General features: G+C 36.8%; 1 protein-coding gene across 10 annotated transcripts in view; it reads left to right on the top strand.

The window, feature by feature from the left end:
• The window catches only part of FRY (FRY microtubule binding protein), a 254,495-nt gene that overhangs the window by 154,128 nt on the left and 86,768 nt on the right, over window positions 1–13,599 (top strand). For all 10 annotated transcript variants that reach the window (XM_054807035.1, XM_054807025.1, XM_054806999.1 and 7 more), the window contains 6 exons: window positions 918–1,050; window positions 5,179–5,286; window positions 8,869–9,124; window positions 10,235–10,417; window positions 11,298–11,384; window positions 13,147–13,406. In XM_054807035.1, the coding sequence (XP_054663010.1) occupies window positions 918–1,050; window positions 5,179–5,286; window positions 8,869–9,124; window positions 10,235–10,417; window positions 11,298–11,384; window positions 13,147–13,406 (1,027 nt within the window). The remainder of the gene's footprint in view (window positions 1–917; window positions 1,051–5,178; window positions 5,287–8,868; window positions 9,125–10,234; window positions 10,418–11,297; window positions 11,385–13,146; window positions 13,407–13,599) is intronic.

The raw sequence follows: 13,599 nt of genomic DNA, 5'->3' as shown, positions 1-13,599 counted from the left end.
ACCACACATAGTATTTAGTGCTGTCACTAATTCAGTTCTTTTTGGTTACTACTCATGCATTTGATAATAAATGTTTGCACTATTATCTTTTATTAGCAATTTCTTCACTATTTTATGATACAATGTTCTAGCTTCCATGTATATACCTAGATTAAGCTAGGTAATTCCTGTATTTTCTTCTGCCTTCTACTCTGCCGTTGAACTTTTCATCATATCAGATCTGAAAACTGATGTCATTTTGAAATTCTAAGCTTACATTGTCTTTATCAAATAGAAAAAGAATTGACTGGAGAATAGATGAATAAAACTGTATTGTTCAGTTTTAACATCTAAAATTTCATTAAGGAAATTAACATTTTAGCCTTTGATGAATATGGAAAAAGAGCTAATTCAAGTTTTAAAGTATTTGATGTCCATCAGGTGATGTAAAGCTGTATGTCTAATACTCTTTTTCACATAAAATATCATTACATTAATTTCCATACCAAGTAAGTTTTAGGAGAGCTCATTCAGATTCCTTTTTTCTCTTTGCCTGTAGTTTTTAAACCTTGCTACTAGTTTAGAGCTTTTACTGCTGTCGTGAAGAGTCACAAAACACATTGTATAACTTCGCAAATTGTGCAGCTTCATTTGACTGTGTAGGGACATATTTTGACTAGTTTTTTTTTAATTTTTTCCCTGGGAAAAAAATGTGTGTGTATATATCACTTGGGCTATTAAAAATATATACAACAGTATTCTTTTTGGAGATGGAATTCCATCTTGGAATCAGGATATCATTACTAGTGGAATATGCTATCTCATGAGGTAAATATTTTTCTTAATTCATGCAGCACAGTGTGAGTAAGCAGCTTTCTTTTTCAAAATATACATATTTATAAATATCCCAAATTATACAAAAATGCATATTATTGCAGGTATGTCATTATATTATTCTCAAGTAAGAAAAGCTGTGGACAACATACTCAGACACCTTGACAAGGAAGTGGGGCGGTGCATGATGCTAACCAACATACAGATGCTTAACAAAGAACCTGAAGACATGATTACGTGAGTGCTAAAGAACAGTAAATCCCATATAATATTGAGATGTAATTTTAGAACTTTTCCTCTATTTCTGCCTATCATGAGTCATCAGAGAAACAGCAAGAAACAGGAACAGTTAGCTTAGTTAGTGTATACTTTGAAAAACTGTTTATGACAGGTTAGTTGTACTTCTTTGCATGTTGCAGTGTTTGGAATTGAATTGACACGCTGTATGTAGCCAAAATCATGTGTGAATCCTATGAATGTTTAGGTGGTAGAATTTGAAAGCCCAGAGTGGAAAACCTGTCAGCCTGTGCTCAGAACACTGTTTCAGGGTATATTTGCATCACTGAACTTCAAAATGAATGCAACAAATTCAGTAAATCCTTATTAATAATAATCTTTCATAATTCCATTTACTATTCATGCCTGTAATCAAAATCAAATCTTAATTAAAAACCCAAGTTATTTTGTGATAACAGTCTTGGATTTAAGCAGTACCCCACTGGAACAGAATCAAACCAGCGGTGTTGAACAGCAGCATTTTACACTGTCATCCAAAATGATTAATGAGTGAAGTTTCCTGGAGAGCGTTCTAGTGAGGGGGACATCTAGTAGATTTTAGAGACACAGAGACTTCATTTGCTGACACATGCAGAGCACCCATGGTAGAGATCCCAGCTCTAAGGATACCTTGCATATCTTTCCTGTTACAGGAGTAGACACAATGGTTATGCTAGAAAATAAACAACCCCTAGAAAAAATTTCAAGGTGTAATGAAAAGGACATTGGTCGTTTTGAGATTGCCATTTTCGTATAGTGTCAAAAAAAAGGACACCTTGCTAAAAGTACCGTGAGTGATAGGTAGACTGCAATGACTGGTCAAATTGAACTGCCTTTTACAGCTGATAGTCTTAATGTTCTACTGCCGTTCCTCTGCCCGTGCTTGTGCTGTGTCTGTATAGATGAGACTGTAAGCTCTTTGTGTCTTTAGCGTTGTCTTTATTTATATTTAATGCCAATATTACTATTTCATATCTGCTCAGTAGTCACAGTCAGTTTTCATAAGCATTTTGGGTATCTAGGTTTTTGGGAGAGAGAAAGTAAGTTTTGAAACTTACATTTTATTCCTAAAAGGTAATCGCATAGTAAAACCTTGAGCACTTAGATAAGAAATGTACTTAACCTTAGCTCTAAATGTCATTTCTGTGGTTTCTCTGTATCACCAAAGTGCTGTTTATTTTTAGCGGCAGTGAACAAATAGACTTAAAAGAGCTTTAAATTTCAGAAAGTCTTATGATTTGATAGTAACTTTTGTCAGCAGCATGAAGATTTTAAGGTTGGAAGATCTAGACATGAAGGTTACTATATTTTTGTGTTGTACTTCACATCCAGATGACCTGTAACTTAATATACACACTTGAAAGGAAAAACACATTAGAACACATTTTTACTTGTTCTTCCAAGGAAAAATAATGTCTGAGATGCTTAATTATCAGTCAATCTAAAATCATGTGAACTCATGAAAAACATCATTAGCTGCTACTATCAACATTTAAAATGGCCCTTTTAAAAACTGTGTTGTGGGTGATAACTGGAAAAGCCAATATATTGTTTTTAAGTAATTGCTTATCATTTCATTCACAGAACTTCATGCTTCACTAGAGTTACGTATTTATTTTGAATTCTTATTGGCTTTAATACATAGATACTCCATTTATTCTTGAAGTAGTAAATGCCACTCTGAAGAGTCTTACTGAAATCCTGACTAAGGAGGGTCCTTTGCATCCTCCACTGGGATATGAATTTGGGTACTGTTTATAATTACTTTCCAACATCTAGTCATGCCTAGAATAGGGCATCCATTTTTCTAATGTACAAACCTGTTCTTGCAAGTACTTCAAAGATTTTTCCTGACAATACCTAACTAAAATCTGATACCACTGGTATGGAAACATAAGCTTCCAGGTGAGGACAGCTGTCAGTGTGTTCATCCAGAGCTCATCCTGTTGGATCCTGAGTCAGCCAGAGATGACTGCGGAGCCCTTTGAGCCCCCCTTGCCAGACACTTCTCATGCTGTGCCTGGTAGCTCAGATAAATTGGAAACTTGAGCCTCAGATTTGGCTCTTCTGCTAGTCGTCTGAGCAGCTGATAAACCACAGAACACCTACAGATTTTATATTTATAAATAATTGCTCATTTGCCTTCATAACAGTTTCCTCTCAGACTATCATTTTACTTGCCTCCATTTTAAATGCACAAACTGTACCTTTTCCAAGGACTGATAATAAGGAAACTCTGCAAAGTTTACTTTCTACTTCAAGTCAGCAGGGAAGATTCATTGGTTTGCCTGCAGATACAATTACTGATAGCACTTTACTGATTACAACTATAAAAACATAATATTTTGCAGTAGCTACTAATGCAACTAGTATTTTCATTAGCAATAGTTGTTCAAAGTTTATAACCAAGTTGTCAGATGAGATGTTGTATTTTACTCTTCTTCAAGTCAATTACTGACACCTTCTTTCAAGTTCTGTCTGTTAGGATACAGGATATAGGTACAATAAGATAGAGGTAATTCACTGTGAAAATAGTTTCCACTCACTGTACAATTAAAGTCAGTAGATTAAAATCATATCATATTATTTTATTAATGTAATACATATCAAAGCTGGTAAGTATTTAGGGTGTTAAGAGAATTAATGTTCCTCACTAAAAGCTGTCTTTGAATTAAGTAAGCCTAGTGTCAGTTTATGCCTTTTCTTAACCCATTATTTCAGTGAATGCTCAGTGTTACTCTATAAATCTTATTTTAGACTTGTCAGATGGTATTACATTCAAGCTTTCTCTGTGACTGAACACAGAGGTAAGGTATCCAAATGCAATGTCCTCTGTTGGGTGGAGAGGCAGAGTAATGTAGTAAGCAAGGCATTGGACTGGGATGCTAGGTTCATTTTCTGTTTTGTCACTGAATTTCAGTGTGGTGTTAAGTAGCGTACAACACTTCTTGGTGTCTCTTTTTTCCTCCCATTCTTTTCTAGTTCAATCAGAAGCATATTAAAGCAGGAACAGTCTTTCTCTGCATATTTATAGTTGGGTCCCTAAATAGCACCTTGCTCTTTGATTCCTCCAAAGCATATTACAGGCTAATAATTAGTAATATTGTGGGAAAGACTGTACAGTTTGAAATGCTGTTATGCTTTGATTATTTTCTCTCTAGTCAGTCATCAAATAATAGATCACTGAGTTAAAATGGGTAAATAAAATCCCACATTTTGGGGTCTGCCTGAAGGACTTCTTTAATCTGCATTCTTACAAAAAATATTTGAAACAAGTCAGAAAACAACTGCATCTGTAGTGAAAATAATCAACAGCTAAAGCTTGAGCTACTTATAGAAGACTTAAGCACTCCCAACCTAGTTTTTGGTTCACGCTGAACTTTAGACTCAACCACTTTCCCAGGCTGTTAGGGAGCAGTTGAGCCATTCCACAGATTAGAGCAGCCTTGGGGCTACTAAAACATGTTTTAGCTGATAATGGCTGCTAAAGTGCTGCTATCTCAGGCAAGGATCAACCGAAACTGGTAGGCCATACCTACCTCTAAATTATGCTGCTTCTTCAGTGTAATAATGTATGGTGTGCGATTTCCACAGATCCATGCCCTATTGAGGGCAACTATCTGGATCTTCAGTCTTGTTATTTGGGCTTCTTACATGTCTGCTATTTGCTTTATACAGCTGGTGTTATGTAGCCGTACTGTGATGGGGAACACGCCAGCTTTTTCCTCATTGCCTCATCCAAAGCTTGCATCACACAAATGCTGATCTTGATGGAGGAACTCTCCTACATTACAACTGCATCTTGATATATCTGCTAGTTGCTCTCAGAGAGAAACGAGTCAGTAATAATTGTTTTTTCAAGCACTGTATGCATATGATGCCTGAAAAATGTCAAAAGCAAACCCATTTATTCAATGGAAACCTTTATTCATGTTTCCTTCTTATTTCATTTATAAGGTCTAGATTTCTGTCCTGATGTCCTTAGTAGGCCTCTGGCACTGTGTCCAGCCCTTTTCTGAAAAACTGTAGGTGGATCATTTAACACAGTTACTTGTTAAGCTTAGTCTAAATTCTGGTTTAATTTTTCAGCGGTGAAAGAAAACCAAAAATCGATTTATTCAGAACATGTGTTGCTGCTATTCCTCGACTGCTTCCTGATGGAATGTCAAAACTTGAGTTGATCGACTTGCTGGCAAGGTAAGCTGTTCAAGCATTAAGTGACTGCTGAAGTGCCACAGAATGTGTAAGTGTTTCTTAGGCAAAAACATATGCTTATAAAAAGCAATCTGATATTAATGGATAAGACAGAGAAGTCCTAGCATCTTTTTACAGGCATTGTGTTTATATTATAGACTCCTAATTTTATAAGAGAGTAGTTACATCATCCAGAACTCTTTTCCATCAGTATATAGGTTACATAATATTCACTATTCTTCATGATATTCACCATTTATTGCATTGTTTTAACCATCACAGCATTCTAATTAACAGGAGAGAACGTCTTTTCTGTGTAGTGGAAAAACATGGAGATACCTGTTTAGTTTTGATTTATGATTCCCATATGTCTGTCTGATAAAACAGAATGTGCCAGACGTGATATCTTTTCAAATACTTTTTAAGTTGATAATAATTATTTTAATTAAAATAAATTAATTTTTTGCTATAAGACAGAAAATAAAGAAAAGGATAAGTTTAAATTTCCTATCCTCCCTGCTTAGGGTCCATTAAACTTTTCTAGGTAGACTTCACTTCACTGAAGAAAGTAGTCTACAACACCACTGCTAAAACAGATTAGGTTTCAGGATGTCAAATCAGTGACTTCGTGCAAATAATTATGATAGCACGTACTGGTCAGTACAGAAATGTCTGTTACGTTTCAGTTCTAGCATCCAAGTCAAAGATTCCAGCATGTGTTATTTATGTAAGTGGATTATGGTGGCAAATTGAGCCAAGAGGCCCTTGCAGAATATTGGTCTCAGGTATCTGTGACAAAGCAATCTTTGCCACTCCATTACTGTTTTTGAAATGTCTGCGAGGAATGGCAGATGCGGGAATCAGATGGTTGGTTGCATGCAAAAGCAGTTTTTTCTGCTCTGTGAACACCCAGCTCCCAGTGATGTGCTAAAAGAGTGAAACAATTAATTCTGCTAGCAGTAAAGAGTGCAGACAGCCAAACAAGCCAAAACTGCAGCCAACGGTAGGTGTGCTGTGGTGCACGGCCAGCTTCATTTCCTTGTGTTTACATCCTCTGCTATAAATCACTTGTGGGTTGTTTTAAATCATTACATTATCAAATTATACAGAAACCATATTAATCAGTAACATCAATTCTGCTTAAGGGAAATGAACATGTTTTCCTTTAATCCAATATTTTAACTAGCTTTCTATCCTTAGTAATGATCGTAACTGAACTGGTAGAAAGCACATATCCATTCTGGTCACAGCTCTTCAATCACAGAGGATTGTCCAGGTCAGACCTATCACTACCATTAAGAGAGTTTGGAGACTAATGTGGATTTCTTCATAAATTGGTGCTTCCCTCCTTAAGTCTCACAACTGTCGATGTAACCACTGGTCTCTATTCTATCATCAAACCTCATACAGAAAAGGTCAGTTATGATTCTTTAGCCATGACCAGTTTGTAACCATTTCTTGGGTAGTTTCCATGGTGTGACAATGCAAGCAGTAGGTCTGCTGGATTATCTGAGTCTGACTGTGAGAAGCAGTGGACATCTGGGTCCAGATTGACTACTTCTTTCAATTATGAGAAAGTAGTCCCAGGAGGTAAGGCTTTGTGTTCTAGAGAACACTGCATCACAATATTGTGTCTTTTCTGGGTCACTGACTAAAATCAATACAAGGATAAAAATCTTTGAAGAGTTGAGATTTCAGCTCCTCTCTGTTTTTGAAAGGAACCTGTGGAGCTGTTCTGCCAGGGATATGTGTGGGGCTGTGTTGTTGAGGTGGAAAGCTATTAAATATCTTCTTTTCACTAGAAATAAAATAACATCTTTGGGTTAATGGGTTCTTTTATTCACAGTTTGATTTGAATTTTTCATCCTCACAACAGATGTGTTTTTTGGCTTTTTCCAGAAGGAGTCTGTAACTCAGCAGCTAGACTTTCTTCCAGCACAGCTGTATTCAAATTATAAACCATAAAGCAGATGTCAAGTACCTTTTGCCCTTTCACTGCCCACTGAAACCATTCATTAAAAATTCCCAAGTAGGTCTTAAATTTATCTGACTCAAGTGCAAACAAACAAAGTAACATTTACTTGCTTCCTCAAGCTGCCTGTCATATAGTGGTAATACATAGAAGCATTCTTATACTCAATTCGAATTCAATCTCATTTGATAATGCCGTTGCGCCATGACTTGGGCTTAGAGACGTATGCCTTTTGTGTCCTCTTTTCCGTTATTACTTTGTGTCATTGTGGAAGTCATTTCATGGATGACTTAATCATAGTCTCAGGGGTTTCGCTTGTTTTTCTGGTTTTGACATTCCAAAGAGGAGACAAAAATGGTCCTTTCTTAGCACAAGAAAATACTGTGTTTCTAAATTTATATAGAAAGTCATGTAGTTATTAAAGCGTAACAGTTATTTTTGGAGTCATATTCACTAGGGGTGAAGTTTCATGGCAGTTGCTTTCCTTTGGCTTAAATGAAATGTCCCCTGCCTCCCAATTAGGCAGCTATAATGAATCAAATTTGTTATGATCCGCATCTCATCATACACTTCCAACTGAGTGGAATTTGGTTCCACTCCATTTGGCTGTTTGGGGTTTTTTTCTCCTAGCTTTCTGTCCATTTCTTTATAATATGTCCTCATTTTCAGCAATGTAGATTAAATGTAGATAACATACTTTGAAAATGAGTTCTAACACACTACAGAAAATGGCAGTCTCATAGGTAATTAAAACAAAATACATCATAAAGGCAATGAACCAAAAATTGCAGAACACACTGCTCTGAATTTACTTTATTCTGCTAAGCTACCAACACAGAAGTGGTTTGATAATTTTTGTGTCAAAAGAGAGTATAAAGAATATTTATGTTGAAAAGAAATTCAACACGATGCAAATGCAGAAGGAAATAAAATTTGAAAATAGCATCTACAATTGCACCATCTTTCAGAAGGACTTTGGGGGTGTCCAGTGTGTTTTTAAATGTATGGAAAGTCCTGAGGCTGTTTTTCCCATTTCCCTATCCTAAGTTGTTTAAAACATGAAGCAGTTTTTTTAAATAAAATGCTTCTTTTTATTTCTTTTGAAGGTTTGCTTTCAATAATTTTGATTTGCTTCTTGGCTAAAGATTCATTTTAACTGTTAGGCAGCTGAGTTGTGATTCTTTTATCTTTATATTGAAAGTAAACAAATAAATACATAAATTGTGAAATTATGTATTAACCTGTAAGCCTTTTGTTATCATAACTAAATAGAAGTTGTTTTACAAGTGAGTAAATCAAAAGTATACTTGGTTTGGGGAGACAGCAAAGTTGCCAAATTATGTACTTTAAAGATACTACCTTTTAGGAGTGGAACAAAGATTTCTTTTAGATCCATGAATATGTTCAGGTGCTGTTGTAGCAAGCATTACAGTATAAAAACAGGTTAAGGATGTTAATTGTGGTCAGTAATAATGAAACCCTGATAGCATCATTAAAATTTACATTGTCATTGGGAATTTTCTGTCAGTGTTAAGTTACTGAGAAACATATGCTCCTTACCACAATAAACACTCCTTAGATTGTCATTACCTGACCTTTACTTTTACTTACAGGCTATCTATCCATATGGATGATGAACTTCGACACATTGCACAGAATTCTCTTCAGGGTCTACTTGTTGACTTTGTTGACTGGCGGGAGGATGTACTCTTTGGTTTTACTAATTTTCTGCTACGTGAAGTGAATGATATGCATCATACCCTTCTTGATACTTCACTGAAGTTGCTGCTACAGTTGCTTACGCAATGGAAGCTTGTAATACACACTCCAGGAAAAGCTTCTGAACAGGCGAAAACCAGATCTGCAGAGGTATGAAATCAAGAGATCTGTGTCCTAACATTTATACTAATTGAAGGCAGAAATTATGCTCCTTGGTATTGCTGTGGTTTGTGTATTTTGTATTTACTCACCTGAGAAGAATTCACTACGTAAGATTTTTTTAAGGTAATTAGTTCAGCTGTCTTTTGAGGACAGCTACATCCTTGTGTAACGCAGCAGATGTTATTGTGGTTGAGCAACATAAGAGAATGCATGTCAAACTGAAATACGCACATCAACAAAAGCACATAAAGTGAAATATGTGGATGTGGATGTGGCAGAAGGGCATTTTCCCAGGACTGAAACTGATTGATAATGCTAGTGGGAATGCTGAAAAGTGACGTGGATCTTCCTTTCCCATAGCCATTTCATTTGGTTGATTCAGAACCATCAAAGAACCCGATTGTTTCTACAGCCTGCTGTATCCATGTGTTACAAACATTCCTGGGAATTGAACAGCTTTGCTCATGCTCCTCCCATCTGCACTGTCCCACAGATAATTTCACTATGAGACATGATTTTCAGGCTTTTTATTTCCTAACCCAATCACACTGGAAATTTTTGCCTTTGGGCAAGGACAATGTTTGCTTTGTATCGCAGAGAACCATTAATTAATAGGTAACAATAGTATTACAAAAAATGTAGAAAAGGAAAAGCCTAACATTTTTCAGTAAATATTATTACACTTTACTGATGGGCTGAGGTTCTAGATGTCACCTACCAGGATAAGGTGTTGTCTGCTACAGTATCAAAGAAGGACCTGAGGACCTGCTATCTGGAGTAGAAAAAGTGTGAAGTCTTCACATTGTGACTTACCCATTCTTTTTTTTAGTGGAGAATGGGACAAAGCAGGTAGTTGAATTGCAAACTAAAGGGAGGGGTTTGGCCAAAGAACTCTGCTCATACATTGGTTTTGTGGAACAAGGTAACTTAAAGCAACAAAACTTGATTGGTTGAGGGAATGCTGTCAGTCTCCTACTTCAGCATTTGCATGGCCTCTGCATTTTGTTTCTTTGTATGTCCTTGTTAAATAGAATATTTCTTGGAGACCTGGTTTTCAACCACCATCACTCCATTTTTCCCCTTTGCTCTGTTCCACAGTTGATACCAAATGGATCCAGCCACAGAATACAGTCTGAAAGAAGCCCCTATTCTAATGTACTACATGCAGTCGAAGGATTTGCACTGGTTCTGCTGTGTAGTTTCCAGGTTGCTACACGTAAACTAGCTGTTTTAATCCTCCGAGAGATCCGTGCTTTATTCCTGGCCCTTGGCCAAGCAGAGGTATGATCTTCCTTTTCTGGAACTTTGAATTAAAATTTACCAAAGATAAAGCTCAAAACTGCTATTACAGTTGCTTTTATCATAATTGCTGCAGTGTAGCAGGTATGCACTTAGTTCATAAAAAAGCATTTGGTTTGAGCTTACCATTTCTATTTGCCTTAACTCTACAAACCTTTCTGTGTACTCAACAATATAACATTAATAACATGTGCCCTGTACAAGAATTTGAAGGAAAACATGTACAGCAACTTAATATTTTCTCTTGGCATGACGTGAATGTAAAAGACACTGTAAAAACTTTTGGATCGTTTTTGTATTGTCAGGATTATAAATTTGTATTGGAAATGAAACTCATTCCTGTAGCATACCATTTTGTAAAAAACCACAGCATAGGACACATTTAAGATTATTCACATACATTTTCCTTGTATAGTAAAGACTTCTAAGTCTTTTTTATGGATATAGAAATATGGAGAGTCATGTTGTGTGTTGGCGGTCACAGCTCAGTGAGCCATTTAAAGGCCTAAGAACACAAATATGTGTGTTCATGGCAGAGGAATGCTTTAATAAACAGTAAGCTAATTTTTCAGTCTTTTGATACCAGCTATCCAAAGTCATTTGGGATTTTCTGATATGTGCTTTTGTTCTGTAAGCAGTGAGCTATAGCCGCAAATTAACTTCATTTCAAACCACAGCCTGGACTTGGTTCTGAGATTAATATGAAAAAGACAAAATGCACCCATCATTACCAATTAATATATTTAGCCATTTTAGATTCATCTCATAATTTTTAGGTGGTTCTGTTTCATGTACCAGAAAAATAAGAAGGGAAGTAATTTGGTCAGGAGAGCAGGTAACTTGTGTTCTCTGTGTTATGCAGGATGATGACAGGCCTATGATTGACGTCATGGATCAATTGAGTTCTTCTATTCTTGAAAGTTTTATTCACGTGGCTGTTTCGGATTCAGTAAGTACTGCTTTACTGTTACTGCTAGTGTTTACATAGCACATGGACATAAGAAATATCAGACATTAAATACTAAAAAATAAAGCTGCTAGAAATCAATCATACAGCTTTAAGGCTCCAGCCATCTACCCAAGAGCTCCAAGGCTCCACAATGCCTCAATCTGTTCCATGAAAAAAATCACACTATGGATATAGAAGATACTAGCTATAGGAAAAAAAAACCAACCATTATAAACAAAGCTACCTAGATTCTGGACCTGTGACCTGCATCCAAAAAGAACCATTGAGAAGATCTTATTTCCAGCACCATATAATGCTTGGGGTGCTTAGAAGTCATTCACTGCTATCATCTATTCCAGAATGGAATAAGCTTTAGCTCCCTTGTGTGCTCAGAAGTGATCCTGCCTGCAAACCTAAGCCTAAGCTCTAGAGTAATTCACAGCTGGAGTGAATCCCCACTTTCACTCTCTCATGGGCCTGATGTGTCCAACATGCCACCACAGGAAGCAGAGATGTATTAAGCATTTTGAATTAAAAAGTATTGGCAGAAGAACTGATACATAAGGCAAATTGTTTCACATACTGTCTTAGAGATTAGTGCCCTTGTCCAGAGGACAGAAACTATCAGTTCTGGGCACTTTTCAGCCTGATTAAGTTTAAAGAAACAATTGTTCCTTGCCACATGAGTGCCCTTTCCTGGGGTAGGAAGGGGACATTGAACTGATGGTGTAGTCAGGCCATTGTGCAGCTGAAAACAGGAAAATTGAGGGATCAGAAACTGAGCAAGCAAGAGACATTCTGACCCTGTAACACAGGAATTAGGAAATTCAGCTGAAATAACAGCACCCGGGTTTGGATGTTGCAGTTTCTATAGGTGAAGGTTTGGATTTTGCGCTTTAATTCTGTGCATTAATAATATAGCAAAGCACATGTGTTGCCTGTGTACCTGGTTTCTGACAGGTACAGCAGAGGGTGGTAATTTAGTGATTACTTTTCTAACAGCAGAAGCATCTGTTACTGTTACATCCTATTTGAGGTCTGATAAGGGAATAATAAGAATGCCAAAATACATGTGTTTTAAGTTTTCATTCCACAATGTTGTTTTATTAAGACAAAATTTAAATTACAGTAGAGAAATGGTTTGTTGATAAGAGAACCCTACTTGCCACTGAAAGTAGCAGGATTTAAAGTGGATTAAAACTGCTTAAGCACCTGCTTCAGCCTCTTAATTCCCTACATGCATATTCAAATGCCCTGATGAATTCTGAAGAACATTTATTAATAGCATTGGTATTTATCATGTTGTCGTAGCATGTAGGAGTCTTAATCATGGGCTAAGGTTCTGTCCGGCTGTTCAGACAATGAACATAAGGACAGTCTGTAACTATTACAGATTGTAGTCTCATGCAAGAGACAGTGGATGGGTGAAGGCAGCAAGGAGAATAGAAAGTAACAATGAGATTATATTGATCAGCATAATCAATAGTTATCATAGAGTTTAAGGGCAAGCGATTGTGCCTATCACAGTAAATAGGAGCTTTAAGGAAGAACCGGAGGGGAAACAATGAGGTAGCTCTTATTAGCATTTGTAAAAAGCTCCTCCTGAGTGAAAGGGCAATGTGACGGGCAGCATAAAAGTGCTGGTCTAAAAAAATCCAACAGGAGTGGGCCACGGAGCATGAAAATAAATACAAGTACTGAGGGGGAACATGGCAGGGAATAAATGACTGTCACTGTGATTTTTTATCTTTTCTCTCCGTAGACAGCAATCCCATTAACACACAGTGTGGATTTGCAGTGGCTGGTGGAGTGGAATGCTGTTCTAGTAAACAGCCATTATGATGTGAAAAGTCCTTCTCACGTCTGGATATTTGCACAGTCCGTTAAAGACCCATGGGTACTCTGCCTCTTCAGTTTTCTTAGACAGGAGAATTTACCAAAACATTGTCCTACAGCTCTCAGCTATGCTTGGCCGTACGCTTTCACGAGGCTACAGCTGATAATGCCTCTTGTGGATCCAAAGTAAGTGGCAATCTGCATTTAACTTTCATTTTTATGGGTTGTGTGATTTTAATACAACATTTTTTAGTCTCATGTTTCAGTATCAGTCTGTAAGTCCTGCAAGGTGCTACCCCAACATTCAGTTTTGAGTTTCATAATTGCAACTTGTAAGGTGGAAAACTCTAGCTTTCTACCTTCATTGATTTTTCCCATG

The sequence above is a fragment of the Grus americana genome, chromosome 1, assembly GCF_028858705.1.
Source record: "Grus americana isolate bGruAme1 chromosome 1, bGruAme1.mat, whole genome shotgun sequence".
Classification (NCBI taxonomy): domain Eukaryota; kingdom Metazoa; phylum Chordata; class Aves; order Gruiformes; family Gruidae; genus Grus; species Grus americana.
This window is presented reverse-complemented; position numbering and strand designations above follow the sequence as displayed.